Genomic DNA, 26,367 nt, shown 5'->3' with positions numbered 1-26,367 from the left:
TATATCTCCATTTCCATAGCATCCCTTCCTGATCATGAGCTTTTGGAGGGCAGGAACTGTGTCTTATTAAACACTTAGAAAGCTCGTACCCAGGTGGTTCAGTCTGAGTGCTGTCCCTGTCAAAAGACCATCATCCAAAACAGAATATCAAAATTATTTCAGTTCTTCCCTTTCCTTGTCAAACATCTTGAAAGGATTCCACTTTTTAAAAGGCCACTTGCCTCTCACCCACCCCCTTTCCTCACACCCACCGTTGCTCCTCCAACTCTCCAAGACTATCCAGAAAAAGTCCTCCCCCGGAAAACAGCCTTCTGTCCTCACTTCTCTCCCTTCCTTTCTCTCTTAACTCTGGACTGCAAAAGGTCAAAAGAACTGTCCACCAAGACCAGCCCCTCCTCAAACCAGACAAAAGAGCTGAACAGGCAAAGCCAGAATGCTCCTTAGAAGGAACAGGAACCAAATAGATCTTTTGTCTCCAATGTTCTGCCTATGTGTGTGTGAAAGTCTCTCAGTCATGTCCTACTCTTTGTGACCCCATGGACTGTAGCCAGGCTTCTCTGTCCATGGAATTCTCCAGGCCAGAATCCTGGAGTGGGTAGCCTTTCCCTTCTCCAGGGGATCTTCTCAACCCAGAGATCGAACCCAGGTCTCCCGATTTGCAGGTGGATTCTTTACCATCTGAGCCACTAGTGAATCCCAAGAATACTGGAGTGGGTAGCCTATCCCTTCTCCAGCGGGTCTTCCTGACCCAGGAATCAAACCAGGGTCTCCTGCATTGCAGGCAGATTCTTTACCAGCTGAGCTACCAGGGAAGCCCCTCTGTCCCGCCTGAAGAAGGAATCGATGAATGAGAGAATGAAGCGAAGTAGTGCCATTAGCCAGATGTTTCAAGCAGAGAGACTGCAGCTCAGAGAGGATTGGTGGTTTCCCATGGTGACTCAGGAAATCATGGCAGAATTTGCCCCCCAATCTGTCCAAAGTATAAACCTCAGCCCCATCCCACCCGTTAGACCATCCCAGCCTTCCTTTCTCAGCTAGGGCCTCAGTACCCTCTGATTCCCTGCCCTGCAGGATGAAAGCTGGAGCCAGGAGTCATGCCTGCAGGTGGGCAGTGCCTACGTCATCGTGTACTCCATCGCAGACAGGGGCAGCTTCGAGAGTGCCTCTGAGCTCCGCATCCAGCTGCGGCGCACACACCAGGCGGACCACGTGCCCATCATCCTGGTGGGCAACAAGGCAGATCTGGCACGCTGCCGAGAAGTCTCCGTGGAAGGTGAGCCCTCCACCCTCCTTCTCCGCCTTTCTCTCAGCCCCACTGTCACTGTCTCCTCCAGTGATCTTCCTCTCAGTAACTCGTGCTCCAGCCCCTACCTCCATCCCACCCCACCCCATCCCCTGGCCACCACATCTATTTGCCTAAACCTGAAAGCTAGAAACCATTTTTGCCTCTTCTCTCACTCCCTCTAACCAGTCCCCAAATCCTGTCAAGTCCACTTCCCTTAACCCCACATTCCCTCTCCCTGCCATGCCCACAGCCTCTGCCCCATCCTGGCATCTCCACTCTAGCCTGGGCCAACCCCTATACTTCTCTGTCCCCATTCCATGGGTTCTCCTCACCAGTTGCCAGAGTTCTCCAGGACTAGAGCGGACTTTGTCACTTCTCTGCCTAAAAGTTCCCCTGTGTGCCCCAGTGCCCTTAGTCAGAGACACAGTTCACCAGGCATGACAGGCCCAGTGCCTGTAAGCTTTCAGGGACTTACATCTGAGACCTGAAAAAGACAATTATTGGTTCCAAAATAGTTAGAAAATTACAAATTCAAATTTAACAGAGCTTTGTCTGCAAAACATAATATTTGTCAGCCAGCAACTGCAAACCAAAATGTTTAAAGTTATATTTAAATTGTATTTAAAGTGGGATGGAGAATATTTTAATATGATTGATGTATCAGATGAGACAGATACAGGTCTTTCTCAGGGTACTGAGACCCTGGCTGAGGAAGAAGGGCTGGGATGATCTAACTAGTAGGATGGGAATGAGGTTTATACTTTAGACAGATTGGGGGGCAAATGCTGCCATAATTCCCTGTGTCACTTTGGGAATATCCCAAGATACAGATCTTAAAATGGCCCTATTCATAGGGCAAAATCTAAAAACTATGGAAACAGACCCAGAGCAGGGAAGCCAGTTCCACAAGGTCACCAGCCACTGAGAACTAGACCCCAGGGCCCTACATCCAGTCCAGTGGCATCCTGCAGCTGGAAGACCATATGCTTTATAAGCAGACATCCCAAAATTCTGCAACATGCCCCCCGGGAGACTGTTAAATTGCAGGTTCCAAGCCTCACCTACAGAATCAGAATCTCCGTGGCTGGGCTCAGCAAACTTGCATTTTAACAAGCTCCCCCAGATAATTCTGATGCACAGATTAGACCCTTCTCTGGCATTCAAGACTTGTGGGACCTAACTGCTCCCAACCTCCCTGTCTTCCCAGCCTAATCTCTGCCACCAGTATCAATCACTAGCCTGTGAACTAACTCCTCAAAGCCAGATTTATGTCTGAGTCCCCTGGCATGGAGCACGAGGTATGGGGAAAGGAAAAACTGTGCTTCCTGGTTGAAATTGACCACACCTTCTGCTACCTTTATCTCCTTTTTCCGGTTGTGGCTCTATCACGGCTTATCTGACCCCGCCCCCTCAGAGGGCCGCGCCTGCGCTGTGGTATTCGACTGCAAGTTCATCGAGACGTCAGCCACGCTGCAGCACAACGTAGCGGAGCTCTTCGAAGGCGTGGTGCGCCAACTGCGCTTGCGCCGCCGGGACTGCGCAGTCGGGGAGCCGCCCGCGCCCAGACGAAGGGCGAGCCTAGGGCAGCGTGCTCGACGCTTCCTGGCTCGCTTGACAGCCCGTAGCGCACGCCGCCGGGCTCTCAAGGCCCGCTCCAAGTCCTGCCACAACCTGGCCGTGCTCTGAGGCCGCCCACCCGCCCTCCAAGAGGTGACGAGACACTGGGGTGCGTTCTAGGCTCCACTAGCACCACCGAGGGGAGAGACTTGGTGGTTAGAGTGTGTATCGTGGGTCTTGGCCGCCCGCTGCCCCAAGGGACAGAGCGTCACCCCAGCCACAGCTTCACGGACCTCTCTGCCCTAGGGAAGTGATGGACAGACTAGGGGGCCAAAGCCTAAATTGGGTTTTTTATGCGGTGGGTATCTTTTTGTAAAAAAAAAAAAAAAAGGCAAAAAACAAAAATTGTTTTTGTCCTTGGGCTCTGGCCAACCCTCAGAAATGCCCCCCACAATAAACCAGACCAAAAGGATCTCCTGTCTGAGTGCCCAGACCTCTTCTTTGGGGCTCTTCCAGGTGTCTCCATGTCCTGCTTGCCCATGTACACAGGGCTGCAGACTGGGTTAGCCTGCTGATCTGGGTGTCAGGGTAGGGGCTTCCCTGGTGGCCCAGAATCTGCATGCAATGCAGGAGACCCGGGTTCGATCCTTGGGTCAGGAAGATCCCCTGGAGAGGGGAGTGGCAACTCACTCCAGTTTTCTTGCCTGGAGATTTCCACCCATGGTATCCGAATGATCCAAATGGACAGGACTGAAGGACTAACTTTCACTTTCTGGGTGTCAGGGTTAGTCAGTAAGATCACTGGACAAATTGTATATTCAGGCTCCTCCCGGAACTGCTGGGCACAGCCCCTGCCCCACAACTCTGAGGGAGACCTAGTAGAGTACAAACACCCACAGTTCAGTGTGATAACCTCCTATTTTCTCATTAATCCATTTTTTAGTTTAAATCCACAAAATATTCTCTGAAAGGAATTTTAGCCTGCACCCTAGCAATATAATAGCTGGTGTTTGTTGGGAGCTGACTGGATACTAAGCTGTCACAACAATTAATCTTCACAACCCATGTTTAACTAGTTAGAAAACAGAGGAACAAACTGAAGGCTTATGCTGCAGATCACGCAGCTGCTGTAAGTGAAGTTGCCAGAATTCAGTCCAGGCTTGTGAGACTACAAGGCTGGGCCCAGCTTATCCATAGTTCTCTTGGTGGTGGTGGTGTTCAGTCACTAAATCATGTTCAACTCTCTGTGACCCCATAGACTGCAGCACACCAGGCTTCCTTGTCCCTCACCTCTCCCACTGTTCTCTTGGAGAATGTGACAAAAAACTATAGACTCTCAGGGAAATGGACTTTCAGACACAAGTTTTGCATACAATATAAAGGGGGTGGGTGGACTCCATGAAATTCAATCCATTAATCCCCAATGTAATCCCACTCACTCATTTTTGCAGCTGTGGAAATTGAAGCCCAGAGAGGGGAAGTGAGTGCCCCGGAGCCATCCAGCCAGTGAGAGTAAGGACCAGACCCCAGAGCCCAGCCTTCTCCTACGTCTGTGTGACAAGTAGGAGGGAATGAGGTGTCCAGTCTGGCTGGGGCTGGGCCTTGGGGGTCAGGTCAGGAGTTTCCAGCCTAAGGGGAAGTGGTGTCACACTACTTTGAGAGGAGAACAAGATGCAAACGGTTTGGACCATTGTGTCCCTGATGCCTGACACCCCCTGCCCCCGTCCAGCTGCCTGCTCAGATGCCTCAGCCCCACATGTGGGCCAAGTCCCTGCTGCCAGGACACCAAAGCACAGGGAGGCGAGCCACCATGTCCTCCAGCTATGACCTGCCCCCACCCCAATCTTGCCGGTGGGCAGTGATGGCACACTTTCCTGTCCCAACCTCAGCCTGGGGAAGGGAAAAGGAGGAGGGTCTTCCCCCACCCCAAGCGGTCTCTGGAGGCCTGTGGTCATGGGGGAGGGGCTATCCTTGTGGAAAGTTGGCAGAGGCAGCCGGCAGCAGGCGGGAGAGTGGAAAAAATGATATCAAACCCGGAAAAATGCAGGCCGGATGGAGGGCCCAAGCCGGCCCTGGGAGGTGGGAGGGAGGGAGGGAAGGAGGAGGCCCCACGGAGAAAAGAAGAGGGGCCGGGGAGAGAACACAGGAACTGGTTTGGGAAAATCTGGGGACAGTCACCACGATTCCTTCTTTTCTTCATCCACAGATATTAATTGAGGGCCTACTAGGTACAGGGCAGAGTGCCAGATTGTAGGGAGACGGTGGTGAACAGAAGGACTAGGGTGTTACTCCCTGGAACGCGCAGAAAACAAGTATACGTTTAAAATAATTACAAACTGATAAGGCACCAAAAATCAGGGTGGTCATGAAAATAATCCTATTCTCTCAATTCACAGATGGGGAAACTGAGGGCCAGAAAGCAAAGGGAAGCTACTCAGATTGTGGAGAAAAATTGTTGAGACCAGGATTAGGGGGAGGAAGTGGAGGGAAAAATAAAACAGTGCAGACTGCATACAAGGTTGGGTATGCAGTCAACACGGCCAGACAACCCAGTGCGGGAGGGCATGGACCCTAAACCAGGGGTCGGTGTTCAGCCCCTGCCCCCCTCCATCTCTCTGTGCCTTAGTTTTCCCATCCATAAAATGAGATTCATGCCAGTTCCTTCCCTCAGGATTGATGGGCGGATTAAATGACTTAAGATGTGTAAAGGACTTATAACAGTTCCTGTGTCTAGGAAGATTCAGTAAATGCTGGTTCTTACTATCATATCTTAAAACCTTAGGGAAAAAACCTGTGTCATCGTAGGAGATTACTACTCATCGTAGTAAATACTTGCTGAATCGATTTATTAACCAATCTGTAAAGGGGCCCTTCCAATCCCAATCTCTCGGATTCTAGGAGTCTATGAATAAGGCATGGCTGGGAAAGCATGCCAGAAAGCCACAATATTCCTCCCAGGGACATAGCCTATGACAGTTTAGAAAGTTCTTTCTCAGACATAAAAACAAACCAAAAAACAAAAACAAAAACAAAAACCCGAAAGCTAACTTTGTTTTAGCTCTTTCTATGTAGTAGGCCCCATGTTCCATATTTGGTATGCATTTTCTCATTTCATCATCACCATCTACTTAATAGTTATCATTAAGTAACATAACAGATGAGCACATTGAGGCTAAGAGAGCCAAAGAAATTTGTCCAAGGCCACACAGCAAGAAAGGGTAGTCAGGATTCACAACCAGATAAGTTGTCAAGAGGCAGGTAGGAACTGCCATCTTCATTGTACATATGGGGAAACAGAGGCCCAGAGAAAGGAGGATTGCCCAAGGTTACGTAATAAAAACAGAAAACAGTTCCTTCACTCTTATCATGTATCGGGTACTGTGCTAAGTGCTTTTCATATATTAAATCCTCAAAACGGGTCATATCACCATGCCAGTTTTCAGATGGAGAAAGTATAGCAGAGAGAGGTTCAAACCCTGCCAGGATTAAATAGTTAGCAAATAGCAGAGCCAAGATTGGAGTCAAGGCAGTCTAGTCCCATGCTGTGATGGGCCATCTATATGGTACTGTTCAGTGGTGCAGAAAGTTCAGCGCAGCTGGTGTCTGCCCAGCACCCTGCTGCCTTGGCTGGGAGCAGGGTGAAGAACAAAAGCGTATTGAGAGTATCCTTAGCCGCCAGCTGGGACTTTCCACCTTGAAGGGAGGGTACTGTTATGGAAAAAGTGATAAAGCTCTGGAAAGATGAATGTCTCCCCAGGGGCCCCAAGTCTCCTCAGAGTCTCCCCCCCTCCTTTTGCTTTAGGGGAGGGCCACAAGCTGTGCTGGCCCGATTCAGATGAGATGAGGGCCACCTGGATCCCTACACACCCCAGCCTGGCTGCTCAAACACTGAGGGTCCGTATTTGATCCTGGCCTGGATGGAAAGTTCCAGCTTCTCAGCCAAGGGCATGGAGCTTCCACTCAGGGACCCCCAAGGAAGGAATCAGGTTCAGGCTGGAACTCCCTCATTTTTGGATGGTGGGATCTCACAGGCACGGTTCAGTCCTTCCTTTATTCAAACTTTGACAAGACTGTGTACTCTGAAGGAAGTTAAGGAGGGTTAAGACACAATTGGCTGCTGTGTTGTTGTTTTTTTTTCAATTGTTTTTAAAAATTAAGAATCTCTCAGCTGTGCCATGACTGGGTAACCTTAGGCAAATCAAAATATATGGAGTGAAGGGGTTAGGGTAGAATTCTTTCTCAGAATTCTGTCTCAAGAATATTTGAATATTCTAGTTGGAACAGCTTGAAGAAATATACAAGTTCAGTTTCAATTTCGGCCCTGTTTCCTTCTGTTCAGCTCAGGATTTAGTGAAAAATAATATTAACGATGGGATGGGAGCTCTGGGTTCAGCAGTATGTGTCATTTTCCCCAGTTCCACCTGATTCAAGTTCAAGGCTAAGATGGATCACTCTTCTAGTTTCTATGCTGCATAACAAACCACCCAAAGGTTGGTGGCATAAAAACAATCGTTTTATTATACTCGTAGATTTTGTGAGTCAGGAATTTGGGCAGAGCAAAGTGGGTACGGCTCTTCTCTGAGACCTCAACTGGGAAACTGACAAAGACCAGAGTGACTAGAATGATCTCACACGTCTGGAGCTGGAATCATTCACGTTGGAGGAGGTTGATCCTGACAGTAAAGTGGAGTCTCACCTACACGTGGCCTCTCCCGGTGGCCTGGTGCTTTTGTTACCTGTTGGTGCTGTAACAAATTACCACAAACTTAATGGTTTAAAACAGCACAAACTTATTTTCTTACGTGGATCCTTAGTTGCTCAGTCGTGTCCAACTCCGTGATCCCATGGACTATAGCCGGCCAGACTCCTCTGTCCATGGGGATTCTCCAGGCAAGAATACTGAAGTGGGTTGCCATCCCCTCCTCCAGTGGATTTTCCCAATCTAGGGATCAAACCCATTCTGCATTGCAGAAGGATTCTTTACCAGCTGAGCTAACTGGGGAGCCCTATTATAGTTCCATTGAATAAAAGTCCAACTTGAGTCTCACTGGACTAAAACCAAGGTGTCTGCAGTGCTGCATTACTTTCTGGAGGTTCTAGAGAAGACTGTTTCCTTGCCTTTCTCAGCTGCTAGAAGTCAGCTGCTTTCCTTGGCTTGTGACCCCTTGCTCCGTCTTCAAAGCCAGCATCGTGGAGCCACGTCCATCTCACGCTGCCATCTCTCTGGTTCTCTCTCTCCTGCCTCACACTTCCACCTTTGTGATTACACCGAGCTCACCCCGACAATCCTGAATAACCTTCCTGGCTTAAAGTCAGATGATAAGCAACCTGAAATTCCATCTGTGACCTCAATTTCCCTCTTCTGTGTAACATATTCACAGGTTCCAAAGACTAGGACATGGACATTTGAGGGGAGCGGGGAGCCAACCCATGGCAGGATAAAGTGGAGGCTGTAGGAAGACTGTGGCTAGGTTTTTACTCTCTCCCAGCACACAAACTCAGTCTTATTCTAATGAATACACAAGGAAGGCCCTAAGGTAAAGGGGTTCCTTCCTAGTGGGATGTCAGGGACATAGGACACTGTCCCCAGAGTCTGAGCTTGTCTTCCTTTTTCAAGCCCATGCTTCTCTCCAAAAGCACCAGCTTTTTCAAGCCTACCCTGAGGAAATCTCCATTCACCTTTCGGAAAACCCTACTCCCTACTGACAGATGTAAGCCTTTCTTCAGAATTATCCCCCTCCCTCAGCAGTAATCTTCAGAAGTCTGAGTTATTGGGGTTGTATTAAGATCCCAGTTACTGGGCTTCCCTGGTAGCTCAGACGGTAAAGAATCTGCCTGCAATGCTGGAGACCTGGGGTCGAGTCCTAGGTCTGGAAGATCCCTTGGCAAAGGGATAGGCTACCTACTCCAGTATTCTTGGGCTTCCCTGGTGGCTCAGACGGTAAAGAATCTGCCTGCAATGTGGGAGACCTGGGTTTGGAAGGTCTCCTAGAGGAGGGCATGGCAAACTACTCCAGTATTCGTGCCTGGAGAATCCCTATGGACATAGGAGCTTCGTGGGCTACAGTCCAAGGGGTTGCAAAGAGTCGGACACGACTGAGCAACTTTCACTTAAGACCCCGGGTGTTCCAGCAGGGCAGTCAAGGGTGCTCTTGGCTCTTTTTTACCGCTTCTAGTCTTACAAAACAGCCCACAGTAAATGTGACCACTCCAAACTTAGTCCTTTTTAAGGTCTGCCCACCTGTGTGAATAAGTTTCCATGCCTTTTCTCACAGTCTGTTGTCTAGGAAACAGTTGCATCTTATATACACGTGTGTATGTACGCACATGTGCACAGTGACTCCAAAACCAAAAAGGGTCACTAATGCAAGTGCTCACAGAATCAGAGAATATAAATCAGTGAAGTCAACAGGGTAACAGCATTAGGAAGCATCAAGTTCCGTGGCAAACTGAAGTCCTGCCTTGCCTAGAGAGACAGAACTAAGCTTCCTGTTAGTCCTGTTAGGATGTGAACCCATTGTTACCAGATATTTCAGTTTTTCTAAGAAAGGCAACAAGCCAGATATTTATGTGAAGTATCCCAATTCCTAAATAATTACTGCTAATTCCAATTTTTTTTAAGCCCTAGACAGGAAAAATAAAACATGTCCCCCAGAAGGATTCTGACCAGAGGCTGAGAGTTTGTAACCTCTGGTCTAAACCCAAATAGCGATAGAGAAATGTATTTTAAGCCACCCCCTAGTCTGCAAGGCCACCCCTCATACCATGAAGTTAGTACTTAATTATAAAGAACAGTTTGTTCTTTTTGTTCAAGAGTGCCTCTTCAGACTTATTGGGATTCCAAAGGTGCCCAATGCCAAGTGGTACATTTTTTAAATTGAACTTTGAATTACATAAATAATACATTTTAATTATAAAGATAAATCAGAACCACATAAAAGATACGGTAAAAATAAAAATGCATTTATCTGTTAAGCTGCCCTCAATTGCACATGATACAAATCCTTATAAGGATATTTTCTTATAGAATGTCCAGAAGTAAGCAATTCTAAGGTTGATTCACCCACCTTATAATATCAGGACACTGGGTCTGCATCCCCGTAAACCTCTAGGCATTTCCTTCATGGTTGCAATATGGCTGCCACAACTCCAAGCATCACATCCTCACACCAGTATTTCAAGCAAGAATGGACGGGGAAAGGACAGAAAGAGGTTTTCTTTTTATTAAATTAAGGAGAAAGTTATTCCCTTGACAGTTTCCTTTTGTATCTTCACTTACAAGACTGAGTCTCATAGCCATCGCTAACTGCAAGGGACTTTGAGAAAGCAACTATCAGTCAAAAAGGCATGAGATCACCATACCTGGCTTGAGCCAATGAGTCATCCCTTTTGCAAGCAACAGAGAAGCGGGTCAGGTTTATTGGATAACAGTTTTAGTACTTTCTACATGACTCCTTTCATTCTCCCCCCATCCCACTCCTCTGCCCAAAAGTACCTACTGTTAGCAATTTGGGGTGTATCCATTGTGATTTTACAGCCCGCTTAGATATACACTGTAGCAGACATTTGGCCATATTTCTTTTCTTCCACACTGTCAAGAGTCACATTTTGCCCTGTTGTTCTCCTTTTCCACCTTGAAATAAAGAACAAATCCTGGTAATTCCCTCGTGGTCCAGTGTTTAGGACTCAGCATTCACATTGCCAAGGGCCCAGGTTCAATCCCTGGTCAGGAAACTAATAGACCACAAGCCCCACAACACAGCTTAATTAATTAATTTAAATTAAAGATGGACCTACAGACTTGGAGGGTTTTTGAAGAAGTTTCTTTGCCTTTGAAAAAGAGATGAAAAACAAGCAAGCAAACAAAGAGTTGCAGCAAAAAGGGGAAGTCCTTTGTCTTCTGGTCATTGAAGTGTATGAACATGTTTCCCAGAGCTTGATCCCATCTTGCAATTATGATGGCATCTAGTCAGAAGGTGGCAAAGCTGAAAGATGGGAAGCCCCTGAGCCCTTGGTGATGAAGTTGAGCCACTGAATGAGCCAACTATGAAGCTGTCTCGCCTCTGGACTTACTGTTATGTAAGATAATGTATTATCTTGCAAATTACCTTGGGGATTTCTGTGTCGAAGTCAAAAATCAACCATCTAGCACACATATATACGTTTGTTTGCTATTTTTCCCCACATAAATGGGGTCATAGTAATATGTGTTTAGTTGCATAGGGATGAAAGCTACAAGGGACTGAAAAGTTGGAAGAGATGAAATCCAAAATAGCAGTGATGGAAACAAGATAGAAGTATGTGTCTCTCTCATAGAAAAGAAATCCAGAAGCAGACAGTCCAAGGCTGGCATGGCTCCTTCTATCTTGTGACTCCACCATCTTTGACCTATTATACTGCAGTAGTCACATCCACATTTCAGCCAACAAGAAGTAGTTAGGAGCTCAAAAAAAAACACTGCCTCTCAGAAAATGTATGTATCACTTTTGCTTATATCCTATTATTGACCAGAGCTTAGTCACATCACCATACTTAATTGCAAAGAAGTCTAGGATACTTTATTTCTGAATAGCCATATACCAGCTCAAAATCAGGGAATATCAGGGATTCTATGTTTTAAAGAAAGAAGGGACAGCAAGGGGCAGCAAGCTATTGCTGCCTTGATGTTGTTGTTCAGTTGCTCAGTTGTGTCTGACTCTTTGTGACCCCATGGACTGTAGCATGCTAGGCTTCCCTGTCCTTCACCATCTCCCAGAGCTTGCTCAAACTCACGTCCATTTAGTCAGTGATGCCATTTAACCATCTTGTCCTCTGTCATCCCCTTCTCCTCCCTTCAATCTGTCCCAGCATCTTTTCTAATGAGTCAGCTAGTCACATCAGGTGGCCAAAGTATTGGAGCTTCAGCTTCAGCATCAGTCCTTCCAGTGAATATTCAGGATTGATTTCCTTTAGGATTGACTTGTTTGAGCTCCTTGCAGTCCAAGGGACTCTCAAGAGTCTTCTCCAATACCACAGTTCAAAATCCATTCTTTGGCATTCAGCCTTCTTTACGGTCTATCTCTCACATCTACACATGACTACTGAAAAAATCATAGCCTTGACTATACAGACCTTTGTCAGCAAAGTAATGTCTCTGCTTTTAATACACTGTCTAGGTTTGTCATAGCTTTTCTTCCAAGGAACAGTGTCTTTTAATTTCGTGATTACAGTCACTATCTGCTGTGATTTTGGAGCCCAAGAAAATAAAGTCTGTCACTGGTTCCATTGTTTCCCCATCTATTTGCCATGAAGTGATGGGACCGGATGCCATGATCTTAGTTTTGTGAATTTTGAGTCTTAAGCCAGCTTTTGCACTCTCTTCTTTCACCTTCATCAAGAGGCTCTTTAGTTCCTCTTCACTTTCTGCCGTAAGGGTGGTGTCATCTGCATTTGTTTAATCACTCAGTCGTGTCTGACTCTTTGCCCACCAGGATCCTCTATCCATGGGGTTCTCCAGCAAGAATACTGGAGTGGGTTGCCATTTCCTTCTCCAGGGATGTATGAGGTTATTGATATTTCTCCCCTGATACTATACATATTATGTATAATCTGCTTTTATTTTTCATATTTATTTATTTGGCTGCACCAGGTCTTAGTTGGCAGCACTTGGGATCTTTGAACTTCGTTGTGGCATGCAGGATCTTTAGCTGTGGCGTGAGTCGCAGTATGTGAACTCAGTTATGGCTTGTGGGATCTAGTTCCCTGACCAGGGATCGAATCCAGGCCCCCGGCATTGGAAGTGCAGAGTTTTAGCCACTGGACCACCAGGGAAGTCCTTATAATTTGCTTTATTCACTTAATTTATCCCACCCTTCTATCCATGCCAGTACATATAGATGAACCTTATTATCTGGAGATTTATTTTGTCCTTCTTTTTCTAGCTTCTTAACATAGAAACTTAGATTATTTGGGGGGACCTTTCTTCGTTTATAATATAAGCACATAAAGCTATATTGGAAAAAAAAAGCTATCAACTATAAATTTTCCTCTAAGCAGTGCTCTAGATGCATCCTACAAATTGTAGTATGTTGTGTTTTTATTACTCAGTTCAAAATATTTTCCCTTTTCTCTGTGATTTCTTCTTCCCATAGGTTATGCAGAAATATATTAATTTCTAAGTATTTGAAAGGTTTTTATATGCCTTTTTGTTATTGATTTCTAATTTAATCCAACTGAGAATTTTAGATTTGTTTTATATATAGGGTCTATCACAATTCATGTTCCATGTGTGCATGAAAATAGTATGCACTCTGCCATTGTTGGGTGTAGTCTTCTTAAAATGTCAATTAGGTCTAAGTGATTGAACATGCTGTTCAAGTCGTCTACATACTCAGTGATTTTATGTCTACTTGTTTTACCAATTTGTGAGAAAGGAGTGTTGAAATCTTCTGACTGTGATGGGTCTTTTTCTCCTTTCAGTCCGTCCATTTTTCTTTAACTTATTCTCTTTCATTGCTGCAAAATATTCTACAATATGGATGTACATATTTTACCAATCGAAGGTGAGTGAATTTAGGTTAATGTAACTGTTTTGTAGTGTGGCAGTAAATATTCTTGCACTTAGAGGAGAAATTACCCAATCCACATTCACTAAGTCAGAGGGCATGTACATTTACATTTTGACAGACTGCCAGCTTGCCCTCCAAGAGAGGTCTTTTTATTTATATTCATATCAACACTGCCCAATTCCCCACACTAAATTTTACCAGTTGCTATAATGTAATTTATAGAAAATATATATTTGGTCATTCAGACAACCAAAATACATTCTTCATATATATTGGGTCTTCATCCACTGTTCTTGCCTCACAGATCCCAAAACTCTTGGGATAAGTCATAAGAGCAATGGGAGAATGTTTTGTTATAATATTTGGTCTCTTGTCCTCGTTTCTTGAAAACTAGCTTCAAGACCATAAAGATGAAACGAGTTTCTTGTTATTCATAAACCCTGTGTCACCACAACATGTTCATGAAGATGACTTTTGGAAGGCATCTAAGGATGGGGCCTGGTTGCCAGGGGAACCAACCCTGAATAGAGGGGTGGAACTTTTGTTTCCACCCTGTGATTTCCAGGGAGGGGTAAGGGGCTGAAGGTTCAATCAGTCACCAACGGCCAATGGGTTAATCCATCACGCCCAGGGGAAAACCCAACAGAGGGTATTCAGAGAGCTTCCAGTTTGGGGAAACCAGACCGTTTCCATGTATCTCCCTGGCAGACTCCAAGGACCTCACCCTACGTACCCTTCATCTGGCTGTTGATTCCATGTCCTTTTAATATTTTTGTAATATATCAGTAAGCTAGTGAGTAAAAGGGTTTCCTGAGTTCTGTGCGCCATTCACCAAACCCAAGGGGATCGTGGGAACCTTTAATTTATAGCCAGTCAGCCAGAAGTATAGGTAACAACCCAGACTGGCAATTGGCATCCAAAATGGAGGACGGTCTGTTGGGACTGAGCCCTTTGCCTGCATGATTGGATGCTATCTCTGGGTAGATGGTGTCAGAATTGATACCAGCAAGGTGTCCAAGAATTGCTTGTTGGTATGAGGAAGCACACACAAACACAGACACTACACACCACACACACATACACACACACACACACACACTCTCTCTCTCAGGCACAGGGTGAAAGAAGTTTGGGAGAAAAGGTGTCTCACTGTTGACTTGCATTTCTCCGATTCTTCCAAAGTTGAGCAATATTTCAACGATTGTACCTATTCACTGCCCAAAATCCCAGTAAAGCTTTGAAATTGCAGCTTCCAAGTCCTGGAGTGAAATCTTAGCCTGGGCTACTCCATTCTTCATACTTTTCTGCCTGGAGTAGAGGGGTGTTCTTTCTTCTAGTTACCAGAGCTGTTTCAGTCATCTTCACAACAGTAAGAGACAACACCATCTTACAGGTGAGGAAAACCGAGGCTCCAAGAGACTAAGTATCTTGTCCGAAGTCACCCAGTTAGGAACCTGCAGAGCTAAGGATTAAATCAACAATGTCTGACTCCCAAACCTGCTTCCCAGGGTAGCTAGCTCATCTCATTGAATAGGAAACTGAGGTCCAGGGAGATAAAATAACATATAAAATTAAATTGTGAGTGAGCAGCAACCCGTTGACCAAATATTTCCCCTCCTGCTGGGTCTGGGTGACCAGCTGCAGAAGAGACAAGAGAGTGGAGGCAGGGACAGCCACCCAGCAGAGGAGTCAAGAGCATGGAAAATGTCTCTTTCAGCCAATTTTCCTGAGAAACCCTGGCTGAGGCTCAGGGCTGGGAATGGAAAGTGCGCGGGGAGGAGGCGGCAGCCTTGTCCACCCCCATCCGGAGAGGCTGTTTGCAAAGTCCTGCTGGGAGAGGCAAGGAGGTGAAAGCAGAGGGGAGGGGACCAGATCCGGGAGGCCAAGGGTCTGGCATCGGCCCAAGGCTTGGTCTCTCGGGAGAGGAGGAGCAGGCGTCCCCCGAGCTCCCTGCTTCCTCCTTGGGCTCTCCCGCTCTGCCAGCTCCTGCTGTGCCTTGCCCGCCTGTTTGGGCATCAGCCATCCTGAAACTGAGACACTGGCAAACCCGAGTCTCTGGGGACTGTGCACAGCTGACTCAGGGAGGTGCCCTGGCCAGGAAGAGGGACTGATTCTACTCTCAGAGATGTTGACCAGGGCTGGGCTTGAGAGTCATTGGTTTCACCAGTGCGGCCCCTTTGCCTGGAAAATCTCTCTTTGCTGCTCACAATGCCTGCAATTCCACTATCATAGATATGATTGGGGCTGGTGTTCAGCCAGGATGCAAAGTATGGTCGTATTGGTTGTGAAAAAGATTTAGATACATTGCGACTAGCTGTTAAGAACCCCTGCCTTGAATGCCCCCAAGTACCCCACCCCGAGTAATGGCCACCCCAGACCCTCCCCTGGAACCACACAGACCTCCCCACTTACAGCCACTGAAGACTTAGTAGCTGCCCATAATGTGTGGATACATTAATGAGTGGCAGTCATCACAGTTAACACTTTTCATATCATTCCTGGAAATGACCCCCTTGCTTGGGCTTCGCTTGTGGCTCAGCTGGTAAAGAATCCACCTGCAATGCAGGAGACCTGGGTTTGATCCCTGGGTTGGGAAGATCCCCTGGAGAAGGGAAAGGCTACCCACTCCAGTATTCTGACCTGGAGAATGCTATGGACTGTAAAGAGTCGGACACGACTGAGCCACTTTCACTTTCACTTTGGCTCTTGTTTAAAAGCAAATTGATAGAAATTTAGAGATGAAAGGGCCTTACGCAAATCCTTCATTTTCCAGATGAGGAAACTAAGGCGGAGAGAAAAGCAGAGACTTGCCCAAGGTCACACAGCCTGTCAGCATAAGCAAGGGCGCTAGATCACAATGACTCCTGACAAATCCCTGGGTCAACTTGTCTGGCCCCACAAACACTAAACTTTAGCAGGTGATGGTAGGAGGTGGCAGGGAGCAACCTGTCCCAAGACAGAACTGAGAGCCAATCACTTGGTTCTTGTACCTGGTAATCATAGACTTGGCAACAGTCTCCTTGGTCACCATCACCTCAGAGATAGTTGTCATGGCAATTACCACCCAGAGCCCCAACTTCCTGACACCAAGAGCCCTAAGATAAACCCTGAAGCAAGTTTGTTCCACAGCACTGACCTAGATCAGAGCTCGGCATAGGAAAGAAATTTGTCCAGCATCACAGAGCAAGTTTCTGGTGAAGCCAAGTTTCCTGAGTCCCGAGCCCAAGGTCACAGTAGCCCCGCCCTTTCCGTGGCTGACACCCCCGCCCCACCCCCGTTTTTATGCTTGCCTTCGTGCTTCCCATATTCCTCCTGCTCTCAGTCAAGGTCTCCTTCCCACGGCATCTCACCCTTGGCTGCCTGTCAGCTACTCATCTTCCTGGGAACTGGCTGACATAAGCTTAGTGGAGGATTCATCACAGGGGCTTTCATCATTAGCTGGGGCTCCCTGAAGACTGAGAAGCCTTCAACACCCTAAGCACCCCAGAGGAAAAGATCTCCAGTGGCGGAACTTCAGGCACTGTTAGCTCAGAATCGAGGTGCTCTTTCTGGGTGGTCAGACCCTCTGTGATGCCAGACAGAGCTGCCTCATTGCAGAAAGTACTCTGGGCTGGGAGGCCAGCAACCTGCATTCTAGCCCCACTCCGAATCTCATCTCCTGTTTTGCTTTTATCAAGTTCCTTCTCTTCTCTGGGACTTTGTGTCCCACCAGAGAAATGGGGATGAGCATACGGTGTTCTATAAGCACCTCCCTCACCATCACCATCATAAGGTGGCTGGAGACCAGATACAATCTGGCATTGGAGTATCACCAGAAATGGGGTGGTGTGGCTTAAAGAACTGACCCACCTTCCCGTTAGCATCTTCCAGAATAATGGAATCTCATTATTTATCTCTTCCAACCTCTGGTTTGGAAGGATGGTCCCCATATAGGGAAAAGCTTGAGCAAAAGCAGGGGGCTGGAAAGAATCTAGGAACCTGTGAGTAGTTCACTTGTGGAAGTGCAGGGTGTAAAGCTGGGAATGAAGAGAGGAGACTACAGGAGGTGTCAAAGGTGATTAAAAAGGATCAGTCACATTAGCCCCAAGGGTGAAGACATTGGCCCGTGGGCCTCAGGCACTCACTGAAGGCTCTGAGACAGTCCCCTTCCAGGGTCTGACCCACTTAATTACAATATTGTGGATACTACTATGTGAGATGAGGGACAGCCTGGAGGCAAAGAGAGCAAGGTGCATGCCAGGGAATCACTCATCCATTGATTCAATGAATGTCTGTTAGACACAGTCAAGCTGTGTGACCTTGGGTGAATTATTTGGCCTCTGTATTTCAGATTCCACTTGTATGAAGATGCCTGCCCATAGATAGGTGGTGTGAAGCTCAAATGAGTCAGTTAATACATACATGTAATTGTTAACCACAATGAATGAAAACAAGTGCTCCATAAATGCATGTTATGATTACTGAGCATGTGCTTTATGGCAGGCTTCCCTGGTGGCTCAGATGGTAAAGAATATGCCTGCAATGCAGGAGATCCAGGTTCGATCCCTGGGTCAGGAAAATCCCCTGGAGGAGGAAATAGCAACCCACTTCAGTATTCTTGCATAGAGGATTCTATGGACAGAGGAGCCTGATGGGCTACAGTACATGGGGTCGCAAAGAGTAGAACATGGCTGAGCAACTGATACTTTCCACTATGTGCTAACACTTTTTCTTTTACTATGTGCTTGGCACCCTCCAGACAGTAGATGTACAGTGTGGACCTTGGTAAACACAGTACATTATTCTGCCCTCAAGGGGCTCACAGTCTAATGGGGGAAACAAGCTGAAAGCCAAAAACTTCATAAAAATGGAAACAGTAAAAATAATTGCAGGGACCTCCCTGGTGATCCTGTGGTTAAGACTCCAGGCTTCCACTTTAGGAGGCACAGGTTCAATCCCTAGTCAGGGAGATAAGACCCTGCATGCTGTGCTCCACTGAAAAATAATAATAATTACGAATCACTGCATCAGATGTAAATCTTAACCCCCAAACTCAGGTGGGCAAGAAATATTCATTTCCCTGTTTTCTCAAAAACCAAATTAAATTCTACTCCTATTCCCTAATCCTCTGGATTGAAAGGAAATTCAATCTTCATCCTTACCAGAGGCTACTTCTTGCCAGGGGACAAGGAGGGAAGCAAGGGGACTCTCCCTGGCACTGGACCACTTCTAAGTACAGTACCCAAGAGCCTGAGGTCCAGCAGCCCCTACTTCCAAGCCAAGGAGGGACTGGGAGTCTTGATGGAGGCTGGGATCACTAGGGCTGGGTCCAGCCTCTCAGCAGCACACTGTCCATTAATCCCCACAGTCTGACCACCTCTTGTGGCCCTGCCAAGAATGGAGAGGATCCCCTGATCCCAGACTCCACTGACATTCCTTCACTTCACAACCTCCAAGAGCCCCTTGCTGTCCCCCATACTAGACCTCCAAAGAAATGAGCCCCCTGTCTACACCAAAGGTTTACAAAGTCTTTAAGACTCCAGGGACCAAACAGGCAACCAAAAAAAAGTGTGAGACTTGGTGATCAGAGAGCACATGTCCCACCTAAAGAGGGCAATGCAGTTCAGCTCACCAAATTGCCAAAAGGCAGCTTTGCCTGGTGGTTAGGAGCCCACATTCTAGAGCTGTGTTGCCTAGGTTCAAATTCTGATGCTGCTGTTTAGCGTCCGTGGGTTTTTAGGCAAGTCACTTAACCACTCTGTGCCTGTTTTCCTAACCATGAGAAAGAATACTACTCATACCTCCTGTACAGCAACTTCAAGTGAGAAAGCACTTTGAACAGTGACATTAGTAGGTACTCAGTAACTATTAGTGCCCATCGCATGAAAATGCAGGGCTGAGCCTGCCAGATCTTCTAAATAGTCAAGAAAACCAAATACCCAAATTTTTATTTCGAAATTGCTCTGTTTTTTTACTTTGGCAACTGAGTGAACACAGTTGTTAGACCTTGGTGAAGGTCGTACAGAACACATCTGGGAGCAGGGTAGGGCCTAGGAAACTCAGTTCGCAGTATCTGCTCTATGATGTTTAAACATGTGGAAAATGAAGCCAGAAAGGAAAAAGTCTTGGAGGCAACTTCTGCTGTGAATCCTATGACACAGCCTCCCTTGAGAGTACTAGTCACTCAGTCGTGTCCGATTCTGTGCAACCCCATGGACTGCAGGTCACCAAGCTCTTCTGTTCATGGGATTCTTCAGGCAACCCACTTCAGGCTGGAGTGGGTTGCCATTCCCTTCTCCAGGGGATCATCCTGACCCAGGGATCAAACCCAGGTCGCCTACATTGCAGGCAGATTCTTTACCATCTGAGCCACCAGGGAAGCCTCCAAGGGTTTGCAGAAAGGGGATACAGAAAGGGGAGGAGAAAATAGAGGGAGCAAAAAAAAAAACAAATTAACATATCAGGTTATCCTGGTAGATGCTGCTGCTGCTGCTGCTGCTGCTAAGTCGCTTCAGTCGTGTCCAACTCTGTGCGACCCCATAGACGGCAGCCCACCAGGGTCCCCCGTCCCTGGGATTCTCCAGGCAAGAACACTGGAGTGGGTTGCCATTTCCTTCTCCAATCCATGAAAGTGAAAAGTGAAAAGTGAAGTCGTGTCTGACTCCTAGCGGCCCCATGGACTGTAGCCCACCAGGCTCCTCCGTCCATGGGATTTTCCAGGTAAGGGTGCTGGAGTGAGGTGCCATTGCCTTCTCCAATCCTGGTAGATAGCACATTGCTAATGGAAGGGCGATGTGCTATGAGGACTTTTTTTTTAATAGCTGAGAAAGAATAGGAAAGTGGTCAGGGAAGGTGATGTAAGCTGAAATCCATGAGAAGGAACTAGCTTAACAAACCGTCAGGGAGAGAGAAGATCTGGCAAGGGCAGAAACTTATGCAAATAGCCTGAGGCAGAAAAGAGCTTAATGCAAAAGAGGAGAGGAGTCATGGATGAGTTGGGCATGAGGGCAGGGGCAGTACAAGCAGGGCCTCAGAGCCCATAGTGAGGAGCATAAGGTCATTTCAAGGGCATATGGGAGACACTGAAGAGTCTCAAGCAAGGAGGCGTGATGTACAGGTGACTTCAGGAAACAAATAAGGAAGTTGTTAAAATAGCCTGGAAGAGGTGATGTGTCCTGGATTGGCCAGCTGCCTTGGACATGGACAGCCCAGATTTCTGCATCTGAATTGGCCTCAAAATCAAAGTCTGGATTTAAGCCTCAGAGCAGACCTGCTGTTTTTACATCAGCCAGGCAGTGGCCTTTCCCATAGCCAGGCCGGCTTTGGACATCCCCATTTCACCCGGGGCCCAATCTGTAAACTGGCCTCGGCTGCCCTCTGCTGGCAGAGGAGTGGACTAGCGCAAGGGGAGCAGCTGCCTCCTGAAGCAGCACAATTAAGATAAAGAGAGGATATCTGGCTGGCATCCAATCTTCCCCCTTTGAGTTAATAGAATCTCTATCATCCAGTAGCTTTCCCTCAGTCCCCACCAGGGAGTCCTGTTGATCCTATTTTCTAAATAAAATCCTAAATCAGGAATGTCTTTATATCTAATCATGTCCACTTCTCTCCAACTTCATCAGCCACACCCTAGCCAAATCCACCACCATCTCTTCTTTGGTCTGTTTGTTCACTTTCATTCTTGTCCTGGCTAATCCATTTCCTACTCAGCAGGAAGAGTGCTCATGGTATATTCCGACTCCAAAATCCTTTCTCCTTAGTGTATATTTCCCCATACCAATGAAGTAAAGTGAAGTGAAAGTCATGTCTGACCCTTTGTAACCCCATGGACTATACAGTCCATGGAATTCTCCGGGCCAGAATACTAGAGTGGGTGGACATTCACTTCTCCAGGGAATCTTCCCAACCCAGGGATCAAATCCAAGTCTCCCGCATAGCAGGCAGATTCTTTACCAGCTGAGCCACCAGGGAAGCCCCCCATGCCATTCAGTGTTGAACCAATGGGAAAATCCCCGATGTACACACAGCCCCATCCACCCAGGGCATACTGCAGGTGTGGAAAACTGTATGAAGATTCAGGAGAAAAGAGATGCTCACATCAAAGCCCTACAAATGCATGTGCATGCCCACAGCTGGCATGTATCCCCTCTCTCCACACGGCGTCCCAGCCTCACCATCTCACTGGCTCCTCTCCTTTATCCATCCTCCCTTTCATTTCTGTCTGTCTTGTTCTCTTCTTCCCACAAATACCTGATCATTTCTAATGCAAAGCATATTTGCCATCTCTGTTTCTTTGGCACCTGCCAGAGAGGGTTCTTGGGGTCTCACATTCTCTCAAGCAGATTGTCAAGGTTCTCTTCCCATGCATGTATGCATGCTAAGTCGCTTCAGTCATGTCTGTCTCTTTGCCACCCCATGGACTGCAGCCTGCCAGGCTCCTCTGTCCATGGGATTCTCCAGGCAAGAATACTGGAGCGGGTTGCCATGCCCTCCTCCAGGGGATCTTCCTGACCCAGGGATCGAACCCATGTCTTTATGTCTCCTGCATTGGCAGGCGGGTTCTTTACCACTGGCACCACCTGGGAAATCTTTTCTCCCCACACTATATATATATATATATATATATATGTATACAGTTCCGTCCCCAGGAAAAATACCAATGCCAAGACAGTAACATTTTTACCTGAGTGCAGTGCAGTGCTAACATTCTATGACTAACTTTCCATCATTCCAACATCTTATGGTATGGCCCGAGATTATGTAAATCCCCACTGACCCCAAACTCAGACCATGTAATATAAGCTTCATCCACCCACCCCCCCAAAAAAGAGGACTCGTGTCAGTACAGCTGGACACCCTGACCACACTGAGTCGAGAGAGCCTACAGTTTCCTGAGGCAAACACAGCATATTAACTCAAGCCATTGTCACACACAGGTTTGCTAGGGAAGAAAATAAAGACACTGTGCAGAGAAAAGCCAAGAAAAGATCCTGACAATACAGACATTCCGGTATTAAGTGGGTAACTGAAGCCCAGCTCTGTCCCTGCCTGTCCCAGCCAGGGGTTGGTTTTTCACCTCTTCCTAGGAGTTCTAGAACCCGTACATTCCTACCTTTGCCTAAAGTGCAGCCGGCTGGTCTTCTAGCCCTCACCAACCATGTCACCCTGCCTCGCTGCTGTCAGAACAGGACTGTCTTTCCCTTGGCAAACCCAGCATCTGTCCCCAAACCAACAAGGAAGACAGGGAGTTCAAAGTGATGACTTTTTCTTAAAGTCTTCAAAGATCTTTTATTTCCTATTTGAATGTCAGGAGTAGAGGGATGAGTTCATCATACTCTTTCCTTCATAGTAGACTACCTTCACTATTTTCCACAAGGTCCCTACTTTACTTTCGTATGGGTTTTTTTTGCTTGTTTTCATTACCAACACCCACTCTTATTCCCATCCCTCTGTATGCAGCCATTCTAATGTGCTCAATGTGTGTTCTTTAATATGTAAATATCCTTGTTAGGTTTGCAATGTTGCTATGTAATATGTACTTTTAAAATTTATTTCATTGAAGTATAATTGATTTACAGTGTTGTGTTAATTTACATGGGGGCTTCCCCAGTGGCCCAGCGGTAAATAATCCACCTGCAGTACAGGAGGCATGGGTCCCATCCCTGGGTCAGAAAGATCCCCTGGAGGAGGGCATGGCAACCCACTCCAGCATTCTTGCCTGGAGAATGCCTATGGACAGAGGAGCCTGGTGAGTTAGAGTCCATGGGGTCACAAAGAGTTGGACACAACTGAAGCGACCTTAGCATGCGTGCACATTAATTTATATTGTACAGCAAAGTGATTAAGTTATGCATTCTTTTTCATATTCTTTTCCATAGGGTTTATCAATGTGATATGTACTTTTAATTTACATAAACTGTATCACACATTTTTCTTAATGCTCAGCTCTATGTTTTAAAGATCGACACATGCTGAGGAGGGCAGGGGTATTGTAAGGGATGTAGTTGGAACCCCATTCAGATGCTCTTTACCAGACATAGTGACCTGACCCCTACTTGTTGTGAGTTTTGGCTAAGAAACACTCAGCTGCCACCTTCTCTGGAGAATTGCCCTTGGTCAAACAGAAGCCAACTAGACAGGGAGACTTCCCTTCCCTCCCTCACCCCTAGACTGTGGCCAGTGACTGACAGACACAGGGCACAGGAGGCCTCAAATTTGTGCAGTAGGTGTGCCCCAGAGGTCCCCTTGGAACCAATGTGGAGCAAATCCCCAGCTGAGACCCCATTCTCACTTGGCCTTTTCTCCCCTTCCTTCCTTCCTCCCCTTCCTCCTAAGGACACTCCCCACCAAAGGCACTAAAACAAGAATTCTCATCTTAGGCCCTCTGACCTATGAGGGTGACCATACATTATCATCCAAACTAGTATACCTTGAGAATGCAAGGGGTTCTATTTGTATTACTAGTCGGCCAGGGACTTCCCTGATGGTCCAGTGGCTAAGACTCTGGGCCCCCCATGCAGGAGGTCTGGTATCGATCCCTGGTTGCGGAACTAGATCCCACATGCCGCAGCTAAAAGTCAGTATGCTCACCAAAGAGTCCATATGTCACAATTAAGACCTGGCACAGCCGAATAAGTAAATATTTTCTTTAAATGGTAATAATCAGGGAGGTTCAAGAAGGAGGGGACAAATGTACACCTATGGCTGATTCATGTTGAGGTTTGACAGAAAACAACAAAATTCTGTAAAGCAATTATCCTTCAATTAAAAATAAATTAATAATAATAACAATCAGGGAATTCCCTGTGGTCCGGTGGCTAAGACTCCGTGCTTCCAACGCATGGGCCTAGGTTTGATCCCTGGTGAGGGAACTAGATTCCACACGCTGCAACTAAGAGTTAGCATGCCACAACGAAGATCAAAGATCCTGTGTGCCATAACTAAGACCCAGCGTGGGCAATAAATAAATAAGAATATTTTAAAATAATAATAATAAGCCATGGCAAAAGGCAGAAACCATGCCTGTCCTGCCCAAACCAGGACACGCGCTAACCGAGCAGGTACTTGGCCATGGTATACACCCAACACATTTTGTCTATTTGTTCCCCAGGGGCACACACCTAGGTTCACTCTGACTTCCTGCTACCACCAGGGCAAAAGAGAAAAACAAACAAACAAAAAAACCCTGCAGGAAAATTCTCAGACAAGTTCCCTAATAGAGCTGGGTGAGAACTTCTCTAGGATAATAGAACTGAAAACATAGCCACATGAGCAGTTTGGGCCTCCAAGAAGATCTTCGCAAATGAGGATTCCGGCCTTACTGTAAGGAGGTATGGGGCACAGAGAATGCTTCTCCCTGTTTCTTTTATCTTAGTAAAACATCGGTGGCACTTACTGCTGGCTCTGTGCTGCTAGAAGTAACAGGAGTTCCCTGAGGTTCTCTGAGGAAATCACATGTGACTCAAGCTTTGAGGGATGCGCAGGGGTTAAGCAGGGTTGTGGGGAAAGATAAAGTAGGTTAGGTGGAGGGAACAATATACTCATTCATTCGCGTACAAATATTTATTGAGCACATATATTTAAAGGCCCTGTGACCTCAGCAGATAATATAACAGCAAACATTTACACAGAGTTACACTGTTTTCCTGCCTGTTCTCTCCGGGATCAAGAGGACAGGATCCCCTGGGCTCCTGAGGCAGGAATATACCTCCTACAAATGCAAGAGGTCTCCTACACCAGCATTTGTCACACAAAATGTGCATTTGGATCACCTGGAGATCTAGTAGGTCTGGTGGAGCCTGAGGATCTGCATTTCTTATAGCTTCCAGCCAATGCTGCTAGTCCAGGAATCACACCCTGATCAGCAAGGTCCGACTGAACCACAATACCATTATCACACCCAAACAATCTACATTCCAGTTTTCCCAAGCGTCTGAAAATTACCTTTATAGCCTTCTTGAAAATGCTGTGATCCAAGATCCGATCAAGGATGATACATTACATTTGCTTTTTACCTCTCTTCAGTCTCTGTTCATCTACACCATGATTTTTTTTTCTTTCACAGCACTGGCATTTTTGAAGAGTTCTGGCTAGCTGTCCTGAATACGCCACAGTCTGACATCTTCAGATTTTTCCTGATGTTTCCTCATCAGTAGATACAGATTAAACATGTTTGGCAAGAAGACTGCTCAGGTGATGTGTCCCCCACATTGCATCACATCTAAGTCCTTTTGTCCCATCCCATCCAGTAATGGCTAAGTTTGATCACTTGGATAAGGGAGTGTCCACCAGGTCACTCCACTATAAAGGCAAGTTTTTCCTTTTATAAATAACAAGTCATCTGTTATTGTGTGACTATCCTGCACCTTAAAAACCTTTCTCCCACAGCTTACCATCCAATAATGATCCTTGCTTAGTATTTTCAGAATTATTTAAGCATATAATAGGTGTGCAAGTGTGTGTATGAGAGAGAGAGAGAGAGCATGTATGAGAAAAAAACTGGAAAATCTGAAATACTTTCACAGTGACCAAACACAGTAATAAGTAAAAGGGGAGGGAGTAGGATCTACATTTTTCTTTGGAGCAAGTGTTTGGTAATTTACCTATTCCAGGCTAACTAGACAGGCTCTGTTCTTGACCTTGGCTCAAATCTCCTCTGGGAAAGTAACACCATACAGGAGGTTCCAGCAGATAAAGCCTCAGGGCACCACCCCGCCTCCTCAAGATTGTCTTATCCCTGTCTCCAGAGACTATCAAGACAGGCTAGCTCCAAGCCAGAAATCCAACCCTTCAGAAGCCTTGACAGGAGCTTTCTGAACTTGAATCGACCCCTCAGTTCCCTGGGTCATATTCACAGTCTCCCACGAGGGTAAAGGTAGATGGCCAGATCTGCCCCGGGCCAAACTAAATCAAGTGCTCAGCCTAGCACGAAGCGAGAGTGTCTCTGATTTCCAATTGTACACTCTCAGATGAAGAGCCTGGAGCCATGAGGCCCAGCTG

The 26,367-nt window shown here is 46.6% G+C and overlaps 1 protein-coding gene across 6 annotated transcripts in view; it reads left to right on the top strand.

Moving 5' to 3' along the window:
* The window catches only part of REM1 (RRAD and GEM like GTPase 1), a 31,531-nt gene extending 5,831 nt beyond the window's left edge, over positions 1-25,700 (top strand). For 3 of the 6 annotated variants that reach the window (XM_086332581.1, XM_086332580.1, XM_086332579.1), the window contains exons 4-5: positions 1,072-1,273; positions 25,433-25,700. In XM_086332581.1, coding sequence (XP_086188707.1) covers positions 1,072-1,273; positions 25,433-25,461 — 231 coding nt within the window. In that variant the 3' untranslated portion in view covers positions 25,462-25,700. Of the gene's footprint in view, positions 1-1,071; positions 1,274-2,699; positions 3,315-25,432 lie in introns of those variants that run through there. The other 3 variants (XM_086332577.1, XM_086332576.1, XM_086332575.1) reach the window with 1 other exon arrangement.
* Positions 25,701-26,367: the final 667 nt, after the last annotated feature.

This window comes from Bos grunniens, chromosome 13 (genome assembly GCF_055505025.1).
Source record: "Bos grunniens cultivar Pamir isolate PY7600 chromosome 13, Bosgru_T2T1.0, whole genome shotgun sequence".
Lineage (NCBI taxonomy): Eukaryota > Metazoa > Chordata > Mammalia > Artiodactyla > Bovidae > Bos > Bos grunniens.
The sequence above is the reverse complement of the archived record's forward strand: the minus strand, read 5'-3'. Positions and strand labels throughout refer to the sequence as shown.